We start from the raw sequence: 21,119 nt of genomic DNA, 5'->3' as shown, positions 1-21,119 counted from the left end.
CCTTTTTCCATCCAATCAATCAGTCGACGTGATTCAGCATCCATGGGCATGAGTTTCTTAATTTTCATCTCTGTTTGTGATATAAGTACTCACTGAGTTAACTCAGACAACTGAAAGAGACTGTTACCATGACAGGTTTAGCAGGGAAAAAAAAAGTTACCTAAAGCTGGAACAGATTTATCACTAAAATATTCCTCAGGAAACAGGCCTCTGACGTAAGCAATGTTGAATAAAGCAATGCGCATCAAGTTCCTTGTCTGTTTTTTCAGAACCAAGAAGGAATAGATAGATATTAATATGTAAATGACACATGAGATAAAGTTAGAATTCAAAATAATAGAAATGTAAACAATTCAGTTCACTGATCAATAGATCAAGTGACAATTTAAACTGACAAATTTACCCAAGACACAAACACAATACAGATTATCACAGTAGTAAAAACAGCCTAAACTTCTCTGTTAATTTACCCAAACAAATTTTGTAGTAAAAGGAACATAATACGAGACCGGATTATGTTAGTTTTGACAGTCACTGGAAATTTTTAAGCACAGAAGTTAACAACCAATAACCATAATTTCGGAAAATGGTGAATGGAGCATAAAATAACATATTAAGGCTAGGTCGATACAATTTCAGAATATAATGCAAAGTTTTGATACTAAATGAAGATAACTTCTCGAATCTAACAATTCTTTTTAGATCAGGTTCAATGATCGTGAACTTGTCTCCTAAAATATTTTAAAATTTTAGGTTGTTTAGCAATAGAAACTAACATTCCGATCAATTGCAATTGAAAAGCTACATATATATAGACTATATGCTTGCGCGTGCTCTTACAGATACTAAATGTTCGTTTAATGCCTGTTTAAATATACGGAGTAATAAAACTCAAATTAATGCGATCATAATTAGCTGATGAATAGAAAAACGTCGAAAGGATAAGTTAACAGGGTTTTTACAAGGAGGAGTGAGTCCTGCTCTGTAATTTCTGATTCCTTCAGTTTCTGAACAGTAACCTGAAAATCCGAAAGAAAATTAAAGTGAGAATTATATGTGAATTAAAAGAAAATGAGTCAAAAATTCGAAAACCGTAGTTGAAATGAGAAAAGCATTAAACGATGATATCTCTGCTGGGCTCACCATTGTTTCTGTAGATAGAGAACTGAGAGTGTAGAGAGAGAAAGATTTGGAGAATTTGGAAAGTTAATCGGAATGAATTGTGAGAAATGAAGAAAACTGGCGGGAGATAGTGCAGGGGAGGTGAGTTTATTGAGCAACGCAAACTGTGCGCTACAGTGGCTTAAACAGTAATTTCGGAAAAAGGCAGGGGTTCTTTCTAAATGCTTTAAACTCGGTTATTATTTGTCTTCCTTTTTTTTTGTCCAGCATTACTTTCTTCTTTATCAAGTTTAATTAATTGGCTTATGGTCCATTATAATTTTTTTTAGTTTTATGTTAGATCTCTTAAAATAAATTTATTTTACACCTAAGAGAATTAAAAAAAAGAAAGAAAAGAAATCGTTAAAGGATCATTATCTTCTATATGAGATAAATTACTGAAAGCTAGTTCAATAAATATAATTTTTGTAATAATATTTTTATCTTGAAAAATAAATATTCATAGCTTTTCCTCAAATTTTCAAAAACATATTTTTTGCAAATAAAAATGTACTTTTAGCTTCCCAAAAAGTTGCCAAACTTGATAGAAGCCACAATGCCTAAGTACTTTTACCAATTTTTTGTGGCGTTGTTTGACTAAACACAAAAGTTATTAAAGAAAGAAAAGATTTTAAAAATTTATTTATAATCTCAAACATATCACAAACATTTGTGTGAGATAAAATGAGAATTTTAAAATAATAGTATTTTTAAATAGAGAAAGTGATATTCTTTTTAAAAAGATTAAAAAGAAAAGTTACCACATAACTCAAAACAGAGAAAGTATATTCACAATTTTTAATTATTTATCTTCTCTTTCTACAACATATCGTAATGCACGTGGAGCTTTCTTTCCAACCAAGAAATGAAGTGCAAAGGCAAATGAAGGATTTGTACAATTAATCATTTTAAGAATTTAAATTTAAAAATTTATATATTATTAAAATGAGAGAAAAAAGTCCTCTCCTTAAGCCAAGTGGCAACCTAGAAAAAAGCCACATGGCATAAGTAGTTAATAATTAGTTATTTAATTAATAATTAATAATTAATTATTGGTTATTATTTTTGAATTTAAATATCTATAAAATAAAATATTTTATAATAAGAAACGAAAATTAAAATAAATCTATCCATTCAAATTAGAATTTTTAAATCATTTTAAAATAAAAAAATAAAATAAAAAATTGCCAATTCAAAATTTCTTTATTTTTTTTAAATAATTTTTGTTTTTATTTTTAAAAATAAAAAGTTTATTTATTCAGAAAATATTATTGATAATAATAGAATAAAATATAAAAATATATCTTCTATTATATTATAAAAAGAAAGTAGCATACAAAAATTTAAATAAAGTAATATGCTAATAAAAATTTCTATTAACAATACAATAATACTAAATATTGGATAATATAATAAAGAAAAATACCTAACAAGCCTATTATTCGATGCCTATATAAGTCTCATTAATATTATAGAGATTTTATTCATTAAAATTCAAATAATATTATTGAGAACAATAGGATAAAATTTAAAATAAAAAAAAATATTTCAAGAGTAATAAAATATATATCTTCTATTATATTACAAAAAGGACGCAGTAAACAAAAATATTAAATAATATGCTAATATAAAATAAAAATTATTTCATGATTAATAAAATATATATATCTTCTCTTATATTACAAAAAGAAAGCGAGCAAACAAAAATATAAAACAAAGAATATGCTAATAAAAAATTTCTATTAACAATATAAAAATACTAAACATTGGATAATAGAATAAAAAAAAATAGAATAAAAAAGTTATTTAATGACTATATAAGTCCCTTTAATTTAATAAAGATTTTGTTATTGGTATATTATATTAACAAATAAAATGACAATAAAAATTTATTAAAGTAATACAATCTAATATGTTCAAACAAACTCGATCAAAATTTAATTTAATTAATATTTTTAAGATTGATCGCGCATCCACGACTACTCGTTATAATTAAAGGGACAAAAGTCGGAATCCGCACGAAAATAAAAGAAAAAGAAAATGCGAGGAAAGGGAAAAAGCTAAAAAGCGTGACTGAAGTGGACATCAACGTCGGGCCCCACTCAACGACAGCATATATAAGCCCTCACACTCCGAGCAAACAAACGCTATTAACGGCTTTCTCTCAGTTTCTCTGAATCACGCACACACAACTTGAACACTCCACTTGAGAAAATTCACACGTTCTGAACCAAAGTACAAGCAATGAAACGAAAGTTACACTCAGAAGCACTTCAACCGGCGGTGAAGAAGCAGCTCCGGTCAAAGCTACCTCGCCGGCGGCGATCACATATCTCTCCGATTCTACATTTCTCTATTGCTGGTAATTCATCGCACTTGACCTGCGAATTCTCACGCAATTCGAGCAAAAGTTCCGTGAATAAGGAAACAGCAGTGAAAAAGCGTGAAATCCAAGGAGATGAATTTAGGAGAATTACTAGAGCTTATTACAGGAAGAACATGCTTGAGAATGATCAGAAGAAAGATGCTTATCTGGAATTATCGGAGTGCTCTTGTGTTGATTCGTGTTCTGAAATTATTGGAAAAATCATGAAAAATGAAGATCCAGTTGATATCGTATCAAAACAGAAAAGAAATATAAAAGATATTGAAGGAACTGAGGATTCAGATGCAATTTCGCAATTTCTGAAAACTTCTACTGATTTTTGCGGTAAAAGCTCTAAAAACGATGCGAAAATCAACGATGAAGATGTTGTTTCGTTCAATTCCGTGTTACAATCGCCTACTGAGTCTAAATATGGAAAATCATCAGTTCAAACAATCAAATGTAGTGAAAACAGAGCAGCGGAAGATGTCGTTTCATTCAATTCTGTGCTTCAATCGCCTTCTGAGTTGAAATGTGCACATTCATCAGTTCAAACAATCAAATGTAGTGAAAATAGAGTAGCGGAAGATGTTGTTTCATTCAATTCTGTGCTTCAATCGCCTTCTGAGTCGAAATGTGCACATTCATCAGTTCAAACAATCAAATGTAGTGAAAACAGAGCAGCGGAAGATGTTTTTTCATTCAATTCTGTGCTACAATCGCCTTCTGAGTCCAAATGTGCAAATTCATCAGTTCAAACAATCAAATGTAGTGAAAACAGAGCAGCGGAAGATGTTTTTTCATTCAATTCTGTGCTACAATCGCCTTCTGAGTCCAAATGTGCAAATTCATCAGTTCAAACAATCAAATGTAGTGAAAACAGAGCAGCGGAAGATGTTGTTTCATTCAATTCTGTGCTACAATCGCCTTCTGAGTCGAAATGTGCAAATTCTTCAGTTCAAACAATCAAAAGTAGAGAAAACAGAGCAGCGGAATTTGAAGTAGAATTATCAGCTGAAGAACAAGCACATGAGAAGCTCGTTGAAGCAGAATTTGATCTAGAATGTTCTGAAAATTTCTCAATGACTGATGTTTCTGATGACTACTCATCAGCTTACTCCGAACTCCAGTCGGAGATTTTCCCGGAGAGTTCCGATATAGATCTCTCCGACTATAGTCTGTGGTACGACGACTCTGGAAGCCAGTTTTCTGAGAAATCGAACGCAGATGCTACTCCTTCACATACTTTCACGTTGTTTCTTCAGTTCAGTCAACAGTTTTTCAGATCAACCGTCGCTTTGCAGTCTCCTTCCATAAACTCCTCAGACGATTACATTTCTACTGAATTCACCGTAAGTTCTATAAAATCTCAACTTCTTCCTTTGTACTGATAATTTACATTTCACATATTTTTTTCTCTGTCTAACTTCATCGAATTTGAAAATGTATCATAATAGATATAGAGAATTTAGATAGAACACGTTATAATTGTTGAAATTCAGGCTTTATGTGTAGTTTTGATATTGTAGTAGTATTAATTTTGTTAGCCTTAATATCATTATGATTCTGTTTATTCATCTACTTTGAAATTCTATAAATTCTTCTTCCTTTGTACTGATAATTTAAATTTCACAAAATCTAATCTCTCTCTAAATTCATCGAATTTGAAATTCATATAGAGAATTTAAATAGCGGATTCAAACTAGTTTGAGATTAGACATATAGCTTTTGTTCTTTTTTGTTGTTGAAATTCATGTGTTCTTTTAGTTTTAATATTGTATACGTATTTGTTAGCCTTAAAATCATAATGATTCTGTGTGTTTTTAGTCTCTCTCTAATTCATCGAATTAGAATTATGAGCGTTGTGTTAAAATTACAAATACTGAATAATGGAATCAAAGGAGAAGTATCACAAAACACATGTAGGTATAGATAATTTATATAGAACGTAGTTATAAATTTATAATTGCCGTTGAAATTCAGGCTTTTGTCTAGTTTTGATATTGTAATTAATATTTTAGATTTAAAATCATTATGAATTTTTCTGTGTATGAAGGAGGGTTGGGAAGAAGAGGATGAAGAGAGTTATTTGATGATAAGGAAGAGAGAGAGGAGACAATTGTATCTACACGATTACGCCGAGGAGTACTGTTCTACTACGGACTACGGCGAATTAATCGTACAGCAGCGGTTGCAGATGGTTCATTGGATCCTTGCGGTAAGTTACGTTATAGCCGGGAACGTGTTACTCTCCACGTTCCTTTCTAGTTGATCAAATCAAATCAACTTTGTGTGACATGGAATATTTACGTTATAGTGCATGTGGAAGTTATATTTTTCTACTACTGGTAATAACTAACAAGACAATAGAATCCAGTTTGCACGTGAGCCTATAACGTTACTTGCTGTCCATATTGCGTGATGCATGTTATTCATGGCGGTTTGAGTGCGCTTATACATTTACCAGTTTTCTGAAATAGAAGTAACTGTTAGTAATAAATGATCCATGAAGTATAATATAATCCTCCCTTTTATATTGCACAACTATATATACAATTGTTTTGACTAAATACAAAGGTGAAGATGTTATTCATTTTGTGTATTACATCATATTAATGGTATAGACGAAAAATTATATTTGGGAATAGTTAGTTTGACAGTGAAGACCTCATGTTAAAACTTAATTCTTGAAATTTTTGAAAGTCGAGAAGATCGGCTATGGTCGTCAAACACTTTGGAAACTTCGAAAAGGAAAAGGATTTCGTTTAAATTGAAATAAATGTATTATAAAATCTCTTGTTTTTGCATTTTAATCATAGTCTCATGGGAAAACTAATAATAGCAAAAAAGAAAGAGTAAATCCTACTTAAACACCTTAATTTTTTTAGGTTAAGGAAATAATACCCCTTTCTCAATTTGAATGGGATAGAGAATTGCCCTTGACCTCAAAGCCAAAGGCCAAATGAGAGTCATTGATAGAATCTTCAAATGGTAGAGAATGACCCTCAATCAGTGGCGGAGTCAGATTTTTATTAAGGGGAGTCAAAATATAAAAAAATAAGCCCAGTAACAAATCAAAGGGTGTCATTATATAGTGTATATATATATATATAAAATAACTACTGAGTTAAACAGTGTAATTTTCTGTGACACCCCTTGGGTGCATGTGGCCCCGCCACTGCCCTCAATTAGTAAGGTTTTAACATGTACAGTTTTTCAACAATTAAAAATTTAAGGCTTTTGCGTCTTAAACCCAATGGTGCTGGGAGTAGTCCTCCAATAAATTGTTGTTACTTTAGTACTATGTTACTTAGAAATTTTACAATTCATTAGATGGTAAATGGGCGAAACCATTCTTTGGCATCTCAGAATTCCTACTTTTTAATCTGCAAAAAGTTGCAATCACCTTTTTATATATAATACTGAAGGATGCTAATACCCTTGAAAGAGAGCTTTGGAATACAAGAAATAATTTGTTTGAACAGCCTATGCTTCGGAAAGTTTACACATACAGACTAATGTCACTAGTGTTTTGCAGTTTCCCCTTCAGTCTAATGTTGGACATACTTCTTTTACAGCAAGCTACTAGGAAGGACCTTCAGAAGGAGACAATGTTCTTAAGTGTCAACCTCTTTGACCGACTTCTAAGTAAAGGGTACTTCAAAACCAAAAGATGCCTTCAAATTGCTGGCATAGCCTGCCTTACTCTGGCAGTCAGGATCGAAGAAAACCAGCCTTACAACAGGTAATGTTTCTTGCTCTGATGTTATTTCCGGGCTTGTTCACTTGAGAGCCACTAGAGTATCAGAATGAAATGGCTATAGAAAGTGCATATAACCAGATCTTGAAATCAAATGTAGAATCTGAGGAAGCTCATTGCAGATTACTTTGCATTCATTTCCATTTTCCTCTGATGTTAGTTACTGGGAAATATAGCTAAAAATTCCAAAAGAAAAGCTCAAATTGACGAGACTGAGGACATTAAACAATTTAAGAGTCTTGGTCTTTCACGTTCCATATCATTATTCAAGCATACTAATGTGTCTTAGGTCTCATTTGCAAAAAAAAAAAGGTTACATATTTAGTTGACAAGTTCATTACTTTCATTTCAGCATCCGCCAGAAGACATTCGTTGTTGCAGACACTGCATATAGCTGTTGTGAAGTGGTGGCTATGGAGTGGCTGGTGCAGGAGGTCCTCAACTACCAGTGCTTGCTTCCCACAATATACAACTTCTTATGGTACAAAGATTAACCATTGCTATACAATTGCTCAAGATCTGAAATTTGATGATTTTGCCTTCACTAAAAAGAGCCATTCCATCTACTTTATACGGCTTTCGTCACAATGGCATAGGTTCTATCTTAAAGCTACTAGAGCTGGCGAACGTGTGGAAAGGACTGCGAAATACCTGGCAGTACTAGCTTTGCTCAGTCATGATCACTTGTGCTACAGACCATCAACTGTAGCTTCCTCGCTGGTGTTTCTTGCTTCGTCAGCTGCAAATCTTTTTGCCTCCTGCTATTTGGTCACAAAGGTAATTTCTGAAAGACATATATATCAATCCAAGTAAAATGTGTCTGTAACTTCCTTTTCTACTTGCAAATACGACTTCAAATACGAAATCAGCTCAAGTGTTTTCTCCTAGTTTGGAGTACATGATGGGAAGTGCATTTGAACTCTAATCCGCATGCTTTTTCATCTCTTCATTTGCAGACTCATGCCAAAATAAAAGACGACGATTTACCTGAATGCATAAAGGTACCGTACTATATCCCTAACTACCACTATTTAGCTCATCTTTTGTTTCTCTGCAGAAACACACGTAGAGAGATTGAAACAACTAAAACAACACTTAAGTCGCTCCTTTTTTTAGTCCTGTATAATTAAAGTTGTGATATTAGTTTAAAGAGGTTACTGCTTTAAGCTTATCAAAGAAGTTCCCTAATGGAATGTTCATACATGACAGAGCTTGGAATGGTTGGTGAGGTACATATGATATGAAGGTGGACCAGCATCTCAGTCACACATTTTGGAGTAAATCAGTATATCTTCTCATTCTTTTGCTGAAACTTTTTTTTAGTCTCTTCTCAGAGCCGTGGGTAATAACATCAGGAAGTTTGATCAAGTGATGCTTACTTCATCATGTTGTCCAAGTAACAACCAAAAGTACACTTTATGTCTACTGTCCTTACCAGGAAATAAGCAAGTAGTTAGGGCTTAGAGTCAATCTTGTACTCAGCAGCACCCTGTACCCCAAAGTATCGATAAACAATGGTTTAGCTGAAAAAGAAAATTCGTGATCTATGTTTCAACTCAAATTTTGAAGGAATCTGTAAGACTGAATATCAAATGAGAAAGGGAGTTTGGCAATGGCAAAGCCATTAGCCACCCGATACCTTCAGGCTTCAGGTATGAGATGTAAATTGTAACTTCTGTACATGAAAGCTGGTACTCATTTTAGCATTGGCCTATGCCTCAACAGGTTAATGCTCACTCTCCTGGTTTATTTTACAATCCTAGCCAACTGTTTTATAATGCCTCAACAGGTTAATTCTCACTCTCCTAGTTTTTTCCATAACACTACCTTAGAACCACCACAGTTCCAAGGAGAGAGCACAATCAGAACTAGTAAGTCAAGACATAGTACTAATTGTTGCTGCAAGTTTCAGCAGCAAGATTATCTAACTCGGAACTAAAATCAACCATAATACAAATTGTTAACATTCCTTAATTTATCTAGTTTGAATTTGATCGATGCGAACTTCTAGGCTATTGTTTCTGAGACTTTCTTGCGGCCGTGGATTATTCTAGCAGAGATCTCAGACAAAGGGCCACAAGAATGCAATTCAATGATTTCTAATGTTGGGATATCTTCAATCTCACAAGAAGTTTCCTTCAACAGGTAGCAAAATTTGATACCACAAAACTAGGAAACTAAATTCATTAAGTATGCTTAATTCCTTTCATGAAAACCTTAAAAGTTGTTAACAGCACTGACCTGCAGATTCAAGGAGGCCGTATTTCATGCAAAAAGCGACTACTACATCTACTAATTCAACATTGTTTTAAGCTATAACAAAAAGAAATAAGAAGAAGAAAAATGAAAAGTTCAATTCTTCATACCAACACTTTCTTGAATCTAACAACAAGTGGTTCATCATTCAACCCAAGCCATCTCTTCCCATTCTCATTAAAAACACCAACATTCCCACACACTACCTTACAATTATTACAAACCCCAGGACAGAACACAATCTTATAATACCCATTATTAATACTACTCACATTCCCAATCCTCTCTATTCTAAACCAATTGCTCACTGTCTCCAGCCCCGGCCGGCCAGTCATGCCACCACTCATGACGTACCTCCGGCCGGTTATCTCGTCCGTTCCACCGAGCTTCCACGCCGTGGACTGCACACAAATGGTGGCAGTAAGAAACACAATGTTTAAATCAGTAGAAAGGTTTATGACATTTTGTTTATTGTCAACTGGCATGAATCTTGTTGGAAGGCCATTGGATGATTCAAGATTTTCTTGCATGACATAAAAAGGACATGGCCTGTCTTTAGCTGCTAGTGCTAGCCCACCTCCTCCAGTCCCATTTTGACTAGGTAAAATTGTGTACTTTGAGCCAATTTGGAGCTCATGGCCATCAATGTCTAACACTGGTGTTGTGGTTGTTGTTGTTGATGGGGCTGCAGGTTGGCTGGTTATTAGGCAAGCTAATAATAACAAACTCTGGAGTAGGAGTGATAATTTTAGATAGTTTGTAGTACTCATGGTACCTTTTCTTTTTGTTGAACAATGTAAATACTAAATGACCAGTCACACGTATATATAAACTATCCGAGTTTTGGACCATTTAAAAAATTAAGTAACGAAGCATAGTACCACTGAGTAGTAGCCTAGTAGGTGTGATCATATAACACAAAGGGTTGATTGTTAAAATTTCTCATAATAAAAGTATAGAATTTGAGTCTTGAAAATGAACAATTTCTTAATAAAGAGCGCTTTATCTCCTTGGGAGGACTACACAACATGAATTTAAGTGATCCCTTATTGATTTGAATGTACCAGCAGATACTTGATGCCTAAAAACATCTTTTATTTTTGAGCGGGACCAGTTTAGCATTTTTCTTTTACATTTGTGTCTATTTCATTAAGCTTAAGATTATTTACTGAAAATTCTACTGAAACAATTGAAGGAGAAATTCAACGATATACAGTATATGTTATTAACTAAAAGCTAGCTATTGGCAAATTAGAATCTTAACTTGGATTTGGAAGGCCCCTGAATCATTGACTTGCACAATGCTAAATAACAAATTATACTTATATATATATTCGCAATACTCCTTGATATGTTGCAATCATAGTATCATATGTCAATTTTAAATTCTGTGATGTGTCGCATTGTAATTGCTAGTTGAAAAAAGAGTTTCACGAGGGAGAATATCATAGTGTCTTTTACCTTTTGTTACTTTCTCATGTGACACAATGGACGAAATGAGTGCTTTCAAAGATCGAATAAATGTTGGTAAATTTTTGTGAGTTGTAATTCTTTCGTAAATAAGAAGTTGCCCCCATATGCATGTAGTACGTTAATCAATGTTTATTTGCTCATGCTATACCCACTACACCTACTTGGTTGAATCATGATGGAACCCATATTTCATCTTCCAAAAGTTTGTTCTTGATTATTTGGTTGTGATTAAGTTTGGTTTTTTTGATCTTTTACCAAATGCACTGGCGGAGCTAGAGTACGAATTATGAGTTCAGTAGGACCTAATAGCTTTGGTCCAGATTTTTGTATTTGTGTTTAAAAAAATTTATTTAACATGTATACTAATTTATTCAGAATCCACTAAGCAGTCTTTTCTAGAATTTAGAATTCATAAACTCAATTCCTAGCTACGACTCTAACCAAATGATACCTTACCATAATACATCACCAGAAATCACCTTTTTCGACTACGAAAATAGCTGGAAAGTAGTCGAAAAATTTGAATTTTCAACTACTTTCCAGCTATATATTCTGGTGTAGTCAGAAAAAAGTACGTCGGAAATATTTTCTAACTATAGTAATCGAAAAATTGATTGAATATTTATTTATTTTTATAAAAAATTTCGACTACCCAATTCGAATTATAGTATCACACGTCCTAATACTAACGAGCTCCAGAGACCAAAATTATCCAACTAGACCTTCAATATTATCATGCTAACAATGTGAAAAGAAAGTGTTTAAGTGAGAAATTAAAAATAACAAGCTCCTGTTTAACAAGCAAGACATAATGAATTTTCTAGCTGTAATTAATTCCATGATGCACAAGAACCTTATGCATTCAATATGGTTTAGGTGAAAAAGCAAATGATGGGTTAAGTAACCAAAACCTTTAATAAAAGTTTAACAAAACCCCCTAAAAGGGAACTGTATTAAAAGCAACCTCTCCAAAATAATCATATGTCAAAGTCCTATTCCTCAATCAACTTCATTTCTTTTGAAGACAAACAATCCCAGTATTCATTCTAACCATTTGCTATAATTATGATAGCAAGAATTATCTTTTGCACTGCAGTTCTTCTAGCTACACTTGCAGTCATTCTCATTGCAATATTCTCACCAATACCCCACGAAAATAAATCCAAAAATTCTCCTTGGGTTGATTTATCCCTTTATATTCAACAACCTAAAATCTCCACTTTGAATTTTACCCCTAAAAAAGCTCCAACGGATGTTGGCGCTTTGATTTTCCATCGCCTTCTCACTGAGGGGCCGGAAAACACCTCTCGAGTAGTTGGAAAAGCGCAAGGTTTTATCATCCCAATTCAAGATTTCGCGAATTCAGCATTTAATATTATTTACCTTACGTTTAATACCAATGAATTTAGTGGGAGTTTAAGTGTTGAGGCAAAGAGTTTGACAAATGATAATAAGGAAGAGCTAACTGTTGTTGGTGGCACTGGCTATTTTGCCTTTGCTCGTGGCCTAGCTGTTTTTGGACAAAGAGAAAGGGAACATTCTGATAATTTCGAAGCTACTTATCATATAAAGCTTCAATTGAAATTCCCAAATAAATCCAAAACAATTCCAAGATGAATTGCAACTTGTTGAAGCATCTTTTTCTTGGTTCTATTTATTTATTTTAATTTTTTTTCCTTTGACTTTTGCTTAATATGGACATAATTTTTTGAAGAAATATTTTCTTCATAAGAGAGTCGTATTAGATGGCAGTGTATCAAAAAGGAGAAAGCAATAATACATGAATTGAGGCAGCTGCTTTTGCTCTGAATTGAAGGTTATGATTCGATTCTACTCTTTTATTCTGGCAAAAGGCAAAGTAATATAAATTTATCAATTTAGGTTATATACATTAACAATTGTAATATATTATTTGTATAATTTACTTGTGATAATGGTTTAGTTATCATTTTACTAAATTATCAATTAATGTTTTATCATTGAAAATTTACATGATCTAATTGTGTAAATATTTTTTATAATGTCAGTAAACGTTGAATTAGTCAATATATATATGAAAAATTCCAAACTCTGATCGTTTAGGATGATTGAATGGATAGTAAACAAGCTTTACTAGTTTATATTCTAGCAAATTATCTTAAGCCTTTTGCGGAAAATTTTCAGTGATTTTTTCCAATCGGAGTTAGGCTAATATTCTGGTTGTAAATGCCAATCAAGTTAGTGCGTTACTTTGGCCGGATCATGCTTCAATCCTACTTATCTTGAAATTAAGATATGGTTGTTCAAATGTTATTGAGCTATGTATATTTATATGTTTTCAGTTCACTTACTATTAGCTTAGCTGTCAATTAGTTGGCAATTGGTTAGTTTGTTACATGTATTAAGTGGAGGACCCACGTGTGTATATATGTACTCACCTACGGAACTAATAAGATTGCACAATTCATTTCTAAGTTGAATTATCTCAGACTCTTCTCTCTCTCGAAGCTTCTGAGTTCCACCATGGGAGCTCAAGCTTGAGCTCGAGGTTTTCTGTGCTTTCTTCTACTTAACATGGTATCAGAGCTTTGCTCAATCAGATCCTACTTCTCGATTCCTGTTGGATCGTGATTTTCATTACAAAATCGGGAGTTTTAACTTTGCCCTAATTTTTCAATTTTGACTATTTCTCTTCTCCCAAATTGATTCTCACATGGCTATTCTCGATCAAACTGACGATTCCGGCATCGCCTCAGGTAGTTCCGTTTCTGCCCCTATTTCTGAGCCCAACATCGATCCGAATTGTCCCTTTTACATGCACCCGTCAGACAACCCTGGTGCAATATTGGTGACAACTCCTTTCAACGGTATCAATTATCGATCTTGGAGAAGAAGTGTTCTACGTGCTCTTTCAGTGAAGAACAAGTTATGCTTCATCAATGGTGAGTGCAAACGTCCAAACCAGATTCCGTATCTCTTCGTCAGTGGATGCATTGTGACGACATGGTTACTTCGTGGATCTTAAATTTGCTAAGGATATCGTAGATAGCATAGAATATGCCAATGATGCAGTAGAATTATGGACAGAACTAGAGGATCGCTATGACCAAACCAATGGAACGAAGCTATACCAAATTCATAAGGAAATTAACGATTTATCTCAAGGAGTTCTCAACGTCACAGTCTATTACACAAAGATGAAAAAGCTGTGGGAAGAACTAAATAATTTGAATGCCAAATCTCAATGTAGCTGCCAATGCACCTGTGGACCCAAAGAGTCTATGCACAAGGCCGAACAAGACAGGCGTCTGATTCAATTTTTAATGGGACTTAATGAGGTATATACAATTATGTGAGGTAGTATTCTGATGATGAATCCATTACCATCAGTAGCTCAAGCATTCTCTCTACTGATCCAAGATGAAAAACAGAGAGAAGTCAGACCAAATAATTTGCTTATGATGGAATCTGCATCTATAAATGTCAATACTTCTAGGAATATCAGCTTACCTATAATGGAATCTACTTCTTTGAATGCCAATGTATCTAGAAATGACAACTTCAAAACTAATTATTCGACTGGGAATCACCCAAAGAGCAGGCCTCGTCCATTCTGCGACTACTGCAAGCGTCCAGGGCACACCAAAGATAAGTGCTTTAAGTTGCATGGTTATCCTCAAAACAACAACTTTAATCCTAGGTTCAATAAGGGCAAGAGGATTTCTGCTAATATGCATGGTGCACCGGTTGAATCCATACCAGTCAAGGATGATGGGATGAGCTCTCAAGGGTGCAGTGACATCAACAACATGAATTCCCCTCTCAATTTGACTAAGGAACAATATGGGCAATTGTTCAATCTACTACAACAATTTCACATTGGGGGTGGAGGAGAGAACACCACCAGTCCGGGTTTAACCAATGGAAATGCCAATTTTGCAAGTATATTTGCTTGTTCTGCCTCTGTCTTGTCTATTGATTTTGGGCTACTATCATGTAGATGTTTTACACCAAGTGTTGACCTCTGAATTTTAGATTTCGGAGCATCCAACCACATGACCTTTAACAAATTCCTGTTATCTCACACTAAAACTCTCTCATATCCTTTGCTTATAACCTTGCCAAATGACTATCGAGTGAAGGTGACAGAAATTGAAATTGTAACACTTGCATCTCAGATAGTATTACATAAAGTCCTTTATGTGCCTTCCTTCAAGTATAATCTCATATCATTCATTGCCTTACATCACAACTTAAAATCTTGGTTGCATTCACTGATTCTTCATGTCTTCTGCATGCCACTTCAATGAAGAGGCCCCTGGAGATTGGTGAGATCAAAGATGGATTATATCTCCTCTGCTCCAGTTGTCTAAAGAATTCAGTTTCTGTTTAAATTCTGCTCATTTGAATTCTTGCACTGCTTTGCCTACTTCATGTGATGTAGATAGTTTGCATTCTCACATTCACTCATCTGTAAATGATTCACATACTCACACCCACTCATGTTCACTTGTAAATACTCCCAATTGCAATAAAACTCAGTGTTCTGCTTCACACTCCGTTTTGCCTAATACAAACAATGTGGACCTTCTATGGCATAATAGACTAGGACACGTGCCTTTTGTGAAGATGGGGGTATACCATCAATTCCAGTCCATTTTTCACCAAAACAACCCTTTTTTTGTTCAATATGCCCCATGGCCAGACAATCCAGGCTACCATTTCCTCAAAAAACCAGCTCCACTAGTAAACAACTTTGATCTCCTACATGTTGACTTGTGGGGACCTTATCATGAACCTACCCATGATAACTTCAAATACTTCATTACCTTAGTGGATGACTATAGTAGGTGTACCTGGACACACCTTTTGAGCGGTAAAAGTAATGCTTTACAGATTATTAAAGCTTTTGTGTCTATGGTTGATACCCAATTTCAAACCAAAATCAAATGTATTAGGTCAGACAATGGCTTAGAATTTACTAGCACTAAGTCAACTCATTTCTTTCACTCCAAGGGAATTATTCACCAGAAAACATGCCCCTATACACCTCAACAGAATGGAGTGGTAGAAAGGAAATATAAGTATCTCCTTGAGACTGCCAGGGCACTCTTGTTCCAATCCAAACTACTCCTCAAATATTGGGGAGAATACATATTAACTGCTACCTACATTATCAACAGACTGCCTACTAATCATCTAAAAAACAGAACTCCTTTTGAATGTTTGTACAAAAGAGTGCCTACTTATTCTCACCTTAGAAGTTTTGGTTGTTTGTGTTTCCCTACCACTCCTAAACCTCACAGAACCAAATTTAAACCAAGAGCAACACCCCATGTCTTTGTGGGTTACCCCTATGACACAAAAGGGTACAAGGTCCTTAGTCTACTCGCCAAGAAAATCTCTGTTTCCAGAGATGTGGCTTTTCATGAAAATGTATTTCCTTTTGCTCTTTCTCCTGATTCTGCACCTTTTCCTTCCGTTTTTCAATCTGTTCCTTTTGTTGATGGTTTACCCTCTCATTGTAATAATTCTGATAGGTCTACAACCCATCCTTAAACATCTGACATACCATCCTTATTTGGTTCCTCCATTTCATCATCACATCCTTCTTCCACTCCTCATCCTATTACCTCTCCTATAGCCACCAGGAAGTCCTCTAGACTCCATAAATTGCCTGATCACCTGAAGGATTATGTATGCTCCCTTCCAAACTTAAAACCTCCTGTTTCCACTGATTCTCCTGTGTCTCTTAGTGCTTTGTTCTCCAACCATCATCATGTGTCTCTTACCTCATTATTCCTAGACAATCAGCAACTTATGCAAAATGTTTGTAATGATAATGAGCCTTCTTCTTATGAAGAAGCAGCCTTGCACCCTGCCTGGCAAAAGGCTATGTCTTTAGAGTTTGGGGCCTTGCATGCAAATAACACTTGGGACCTGGTTCTTTTGCCTTCTAGTAAGAAAGAAATAGGGTATAGATGGGTCTACAAGGTTAAACACAGGGCTGATGGGAGCATAGAGAGGTTCAAGGCCGCCTTAGTTGTAAAGGGTTACACCCAGCAGGCTGGGATTGACTACACAAAAACCTATTCCCATGTTGTAAAAATCACTACGGTTAGAGCACTTATAGCCACTGCAGTTAAGAAACACTGGGACATCTTCCATCTTGATGTAAACAATGCTTTCCTCCATGGTGATTTGGAGGAAGAGGTATATATGCAGTTACCACCTGGTTTAGTAGTGAACACACCTGGAGTTGTTTGCAAGTTAAGAAAATCTCTATATGGCCTGAAACAGGCTAGTAGACAGTGGCATTCAAAATTGGCCACTGCTCTTTATTCCAAGGGTTATGTTCATTCCTTGTATGATTATTCTCTCTTCTACAAGAAATCAACTTCTTCCACAATTTTTGTTGTTGTATATATTGATGATGTCATTATTACTGGGACCAGTTCTACAGAGATCACTAAGTAGAAAACCTTTTTACATGACCAGTTTAAGATTAAGGATCTAGGCATGCTTCATTACTTTCTTGGTTTAGAGGTCCTCTACAAAGAAGATGGGGTTATCATCTCCCAGAGAAAATTTGAACTGGATCTCTTAAAGGAGTTTGACTGCATCCATTGCACTAGTCTTACTTCTCCTCTTGATCCTAATGTCAAACTGAGAGCTAAAGAGGGAGCTGTTCTTTCAGATCCTACATACTACAGAAAACTAATAGGCAAGCTTAAATTCCTCACTAACACAAGATTGGATATTGCCTTTGGTGTCCAAAATTTGAGCCAATTTATGCAGGATCCTAGAGAACCCCACCTACAGGCTGCATTCCACTTGCTTAGGTACCTTAAGGGTGATCCTACACTTGGAATCTTTTTGTCCAATGATCTTGATTGCACCATTAAAGGGTATTGTGACTCTGACTGGGCTGCCTGCCCAGATTCTAGGAGGTCAGTCAGTGGTTACTTGGTGTTGCTAGGTACTAGTCCTATCAGTTGGAAGTCTAAGAAGCAGGAAACCATTTTTCTTTTCTCAGCTGAAGCTGAATATAAGTCTCTTAGAAAGGTGATTGGGGAGTTGACATGGTTATGCAGATTGTTTGAGGAGCTGACTGTTCCCTTTCATACACCTGTAACTGTGTATTGTGACAGCCAATCAGCTTTACACATTGCTAGGAACCCTGTGTTCCATGAGCGGACCAAACATATCAAGGTTGACTGTCATTTTATGAGGGATAAACTTCAAGAAGGTCTCATCTCCTTGCATCACATTGGCACACGTAACCAGCTGGCAAACATTCTCACCAAGGCTCTCACTGGCATCAAATATTCCACTGTGTTGAGCAAGTTGGCTATGAAGACCTCACTTCCAATTTGAAGGGGGGTATTGAGCTATGTATATTTATATGTTTTCAGTTCACTTACTGTTAGCTTAGCTATCAATTAGTTGGCAATTGATTAGTTTGTTACATGTATTAAGTGGAGGACCCACGTGTGTATATATGTACTCACCTACTGAACTAATAAGCTTGCACAGTTCATTTCTAAGTTGACTTCTCTGAGGCTCTTCTCTCTCTCGAAGCTTATGAGTTCCACCATGGGAGCTCAAGCTTGAGTTCGAGGTTTTCTGTGCTTTCTTCCACTTAACAAATGTCACTCAATTAATGAAAATTATATTAAAAAATCACCTTTTCTTTAATTTGTAAACCAACCAAAAAAGCGAACCCGTTGAAGTTTAGGGCACTTTGGACTAAAGAGAACCCATCTAAGGTAAACAAATTTCCCAATTTGAGCCAGACTTTACCCTATAATGGAACTTTATAACTCTTTTAGTGGATCGATCCGTACCAATTCAAACTTATCGTACCAATAAGCTACAAATATCAATTAGTTAAAAACAAAACTCCTATGACAGACGATAAACTAATGGTTAGACAATAAACAACTAATCTATTCTCCACGTGGATACGAGCTTGACCTTCATCTTTCATCATCTATTGAATCAGTCCTATTAATTGATTCCACTATCTTACTAATCTTCATGTGAGTTTTAGAATCTATAATCTTTTTGTGCCAAGAATAACATAGAGTTGGCTATCTGAACTTTTATTTTGTTAGTGAAAATTCAATTCACCACGTTATAATGAGGATGTTGAGATGGATGTACGGGTACACTAGGATAGATAAGATTAAGAATGATATTATTCGGGAGAAGGTGCACGTGGCTCCATTGATGACAAGATGCGGGAAGCGAGACTTAGATGGTTTGGACATATTCAAAGGAGAAGCCTAGATGCTCCGGTACGGAGGTGTGAACGGCTGGTTGTGGAGGGCACGAGAAGAGGTAGAGAGCGGCCTAAGAAGTATTGGGGAGAGGTGATCAGACAGGATATGGCGAGGCTCTAGATTTCCGAGGACATGACACTTGATAGGAAGATGTGGAGGTCGAGTATTAGAGTTATAGGTTAGGATGTAGTTGAGTCTCGACTTACATCATACCATTGTGGGACTAGCCAAGTAGGGTTTTTGTCTAAGATAGCTAGTGACAATATTGTGTTTTACTACTTCGCTTTTCAGTGCATGTCCTATTTACTAGCTATCGCTTTTGCTTTGCATCTTTCTTCTATATTTTTTGGTGTTCCTATTTTTCCTATGATTATTGTGCTGATACTAATATTGTCTTCTTTTATCCTTTTGTCTTTTTATTTTCTTGAGCCGAGGGTCTTTCAGAAATATCCTATCTACTCCTTTGGGGTAGGGGTAAGGTTTGCGTACACACTATCCTCCCCAGACCCCGTTAATAAAATTTTACTGGATTGTTGTTGTTGTTGTTTGTATTACGTTCCCGTTCCCCTTCCCCTTGCATATATAATTTAAAGAAAAATCAAAGAATAAAAATTAGATAGGGTTGTACCGTTATCTATGTATAAAGATTGTCCAGGATGCACCCAAAAAAAATATATGATTATCCACGAAAATGAAACACTCTCCGCTATCCTTTCTTCTATCGTTAGTCTATTAGGGCTACATCTCCCTATCAATAATTTCGAATAAATCTCAACTAAAGCACTCCGATCCAGTAAATCAAGAAAGATGCTGAATAATTTTCAAAATATGTTCCACTAACGATCACAGTACACTATATAACTATCAGAGTGTGGCAAACGAGAATGAATAACACATAAAAAACTTCAAGATCTCTCTATTGGAATATTTAATAACCATCCATTCTTGATCGACAGAAGTAATTGTAACATGCAAAAATACCATAAAACATGACTTTTTTTTAAAATCAAAGGTCATACTTTTTGACATAAAACAGCGCCTTTCATGAGGCAAAGGCTACGATTTACAAAAAGTGTCATGACTTTTTTAGTAACCAAAGGCCGCGCTTGTAGTACCTTTCTGCGAAAATGCTTTTCATGTCCTACAACTGTACTTTTGAAGCGCAACCTTTGATAAGTAAGTTTTGATCTAATCAAAAAACCTAGATCGTTTTAGGTACTGTATTAGCAATCAAATATTTTTATATTATTACATATTTAATATATTTTTTAATATAAATACAGAGTTTAAATAAAAATTACTAATTTCGTCCGAACTCGTACCTGCTGACTGATTTCGTCCGAACTCGTACCTACCGCACTCTTCCGCTCCTACTTATTGGCTATGGTTTTTGAACATAGATCTTAAAGCAACACTTTAAAAAATGGCTTTTTTATTGTAATAAATCGAAGCAGAATAAGTTTTAATTAAACATAATTAAGTAATAAATCTTGCATAAAAATACATTGACAGTTCTTCTATTATTAAAAGGCAAAGTGGACTTTAATGTCACCCCATATCAATAATATATATTATTATTATTATTTTATTAGGTTAATAAGAGCATATAACTCCATTCTGTAGTCTTACCATTAAAATAAAGGTCACATGCTGCTATGGACTTTTAAAAAATAACTCTGTTAAAGCAGAAAACAAAACAAGACAAACCCAGAAATTCAGAATTTCTATTCCCTCTGAACCCTTTTTGTCTGCCACATTCACATGAGAAGATTAAATATGAACTTGACATTTTTGCATAGCACATGGGTAGTATGGGGGCTTAATTAATTTAAACTAGAGC

At 34.8% G+C, this 21,119-nt stretch overlaps 3 protein-coding genes and 1 long non-coding RNA gene across 4 annotated transcripts; 2 read left to right on the top strand and 2 right to left on the bottom strand.

Annotated features, from left to right (window-relative positions):
* Positions 1–2: 2 nt before the first annotated feature.
* Positions 3–257, bottom strand: LOC138910605 (uncharacterized). Its single transcript, XR_011415736.1, has 2 exons — positions 161–257; positions 3–70 (listed from the first exon to the last, which is right to left on the bottom strand). It is a non-coding gene; the product is annotated as an uncharacterized lncRNA (long non-coding RNA).
* A 3,073-nt stretch (positions 258–3,330) lies between these two features.
* On the top strand, positions 3,331–8,992 carry LOC104097002 (cyclin-SDS-like). Its single transcript, XM_018771106.3, has 7 exons — positions 3,331–4,878; positions 5,583–5,744; positions 7,105–7,271; positions 7,639–7,767; positions 7,883–8,063; positions 8,243–8,287; positions 8,496–8,992. Exons 1-7 carry the CDS (start codon positions 3,406–3,408, stop codon positions 8,523–8,525), a joined length of 2,187 nt encoding a protein of 728 aa, XP_018626622.2. The 5' UTR covers positions 3,331–3,405; the 3' UTR covers positions 8,526–8,992.
* Positions 8,993–9,293: 301 nt separating this feature from the next.
* LOC104096999 (kunitz trypsin inhibitor 5-like) lies at positions 9,294–10,312 on the bottom strand. The gene is made up of 2 exons (XM_009603487.4): positions 9,653–10,312; positions 9,294–9,422 (listed from the first exon to the last, which is right to left on the bottom strand). Exons 1-2 carry the CDS (start codon positions 10,310–10,312, stop codon positions 9,294–9,296), a joined length of 789 nt encoding a protein of 262 aa, XP_009601782.2.
* Positions 10,313–12,002: 1,690 nt separating this feature from the next.
* On the top strand, positions 12,003–12,829 carry LOC104096998 (dirigent protein 11). Its single transcript, XM_009603486.4, has one exon. The coding sequence runs from the start codon at positions 12,081–12,083 to the stop codon at positions 12,630–12,632; it is 552 nt and encodes a 183-aa protein (XP_009601781.1). The 5' UTR covers positions 12,003–12,080; the 3' UTR covers positions 12,633–12,829.
* Positions 12,830–21,119: the final 8,290 nt, after the last annotated feature.

This window comes from Nicotiana tomentosiformis, chromosome 4, assembly GCF_000390325.3.
Source record: "Nicotiana tomentosiformis chromosome 4, ASM39032v3, whole genome shotgun sequence".
Taxonomy (NCBI): Eukaryota; Viridiplantae; Streptophyta; class Magnoliopsida; order Solanales; family Solanaceae; genus Nicotiana; species Nicotiana tomentosiformis.
Note: the sequence above shows the minus strand (reverse complement) of the source record. Positions and strands in the feature narration are given on the sequence as shown.

Coding starts and splice junctions, on each gene's coding strand:
- LOC104097002 (XM_018771106.3), top strand. CDS start 3,406: ATGAAACGAAAGTTACACTCAGAAGCACTTCAACCGGCGGTGAAGAAG. Junction 5,745..7,104: donor TGGTTCATTGGATCCTTGCG/GTAAGTTACGTT, acceptor CTTCTTTTACAG/CAAGCTACTAGGAAGGACCT. Junction 7,768..7,882: donor ACAATATACAACTTCTTATG/GTACAAAGATTA, acceptor ACAATGGCATAG/GTTCTATCTTAAAGCTACTA.
- LOC104096999 (XM_009603487.4), bottom strand. CDS start 10,312: ATGAGTACTACAAACTATCTAAAATTATCACTCCTACTCCAGAGTTTG. Junction 9,423..9,652: donor TTAGATTCAAGAAAGTGTTG/GTATGAAGAATT, acceptor TACCTGTTGAAG/GAAACTTCTTGTGAGATTGA.
- LOC104096998 (XM_009603486.4), top strand. CDS start 12,081: ATGATAGCAAGAATTATCTTTTGCACTGCAGTTCTTCTAGCTACACTT.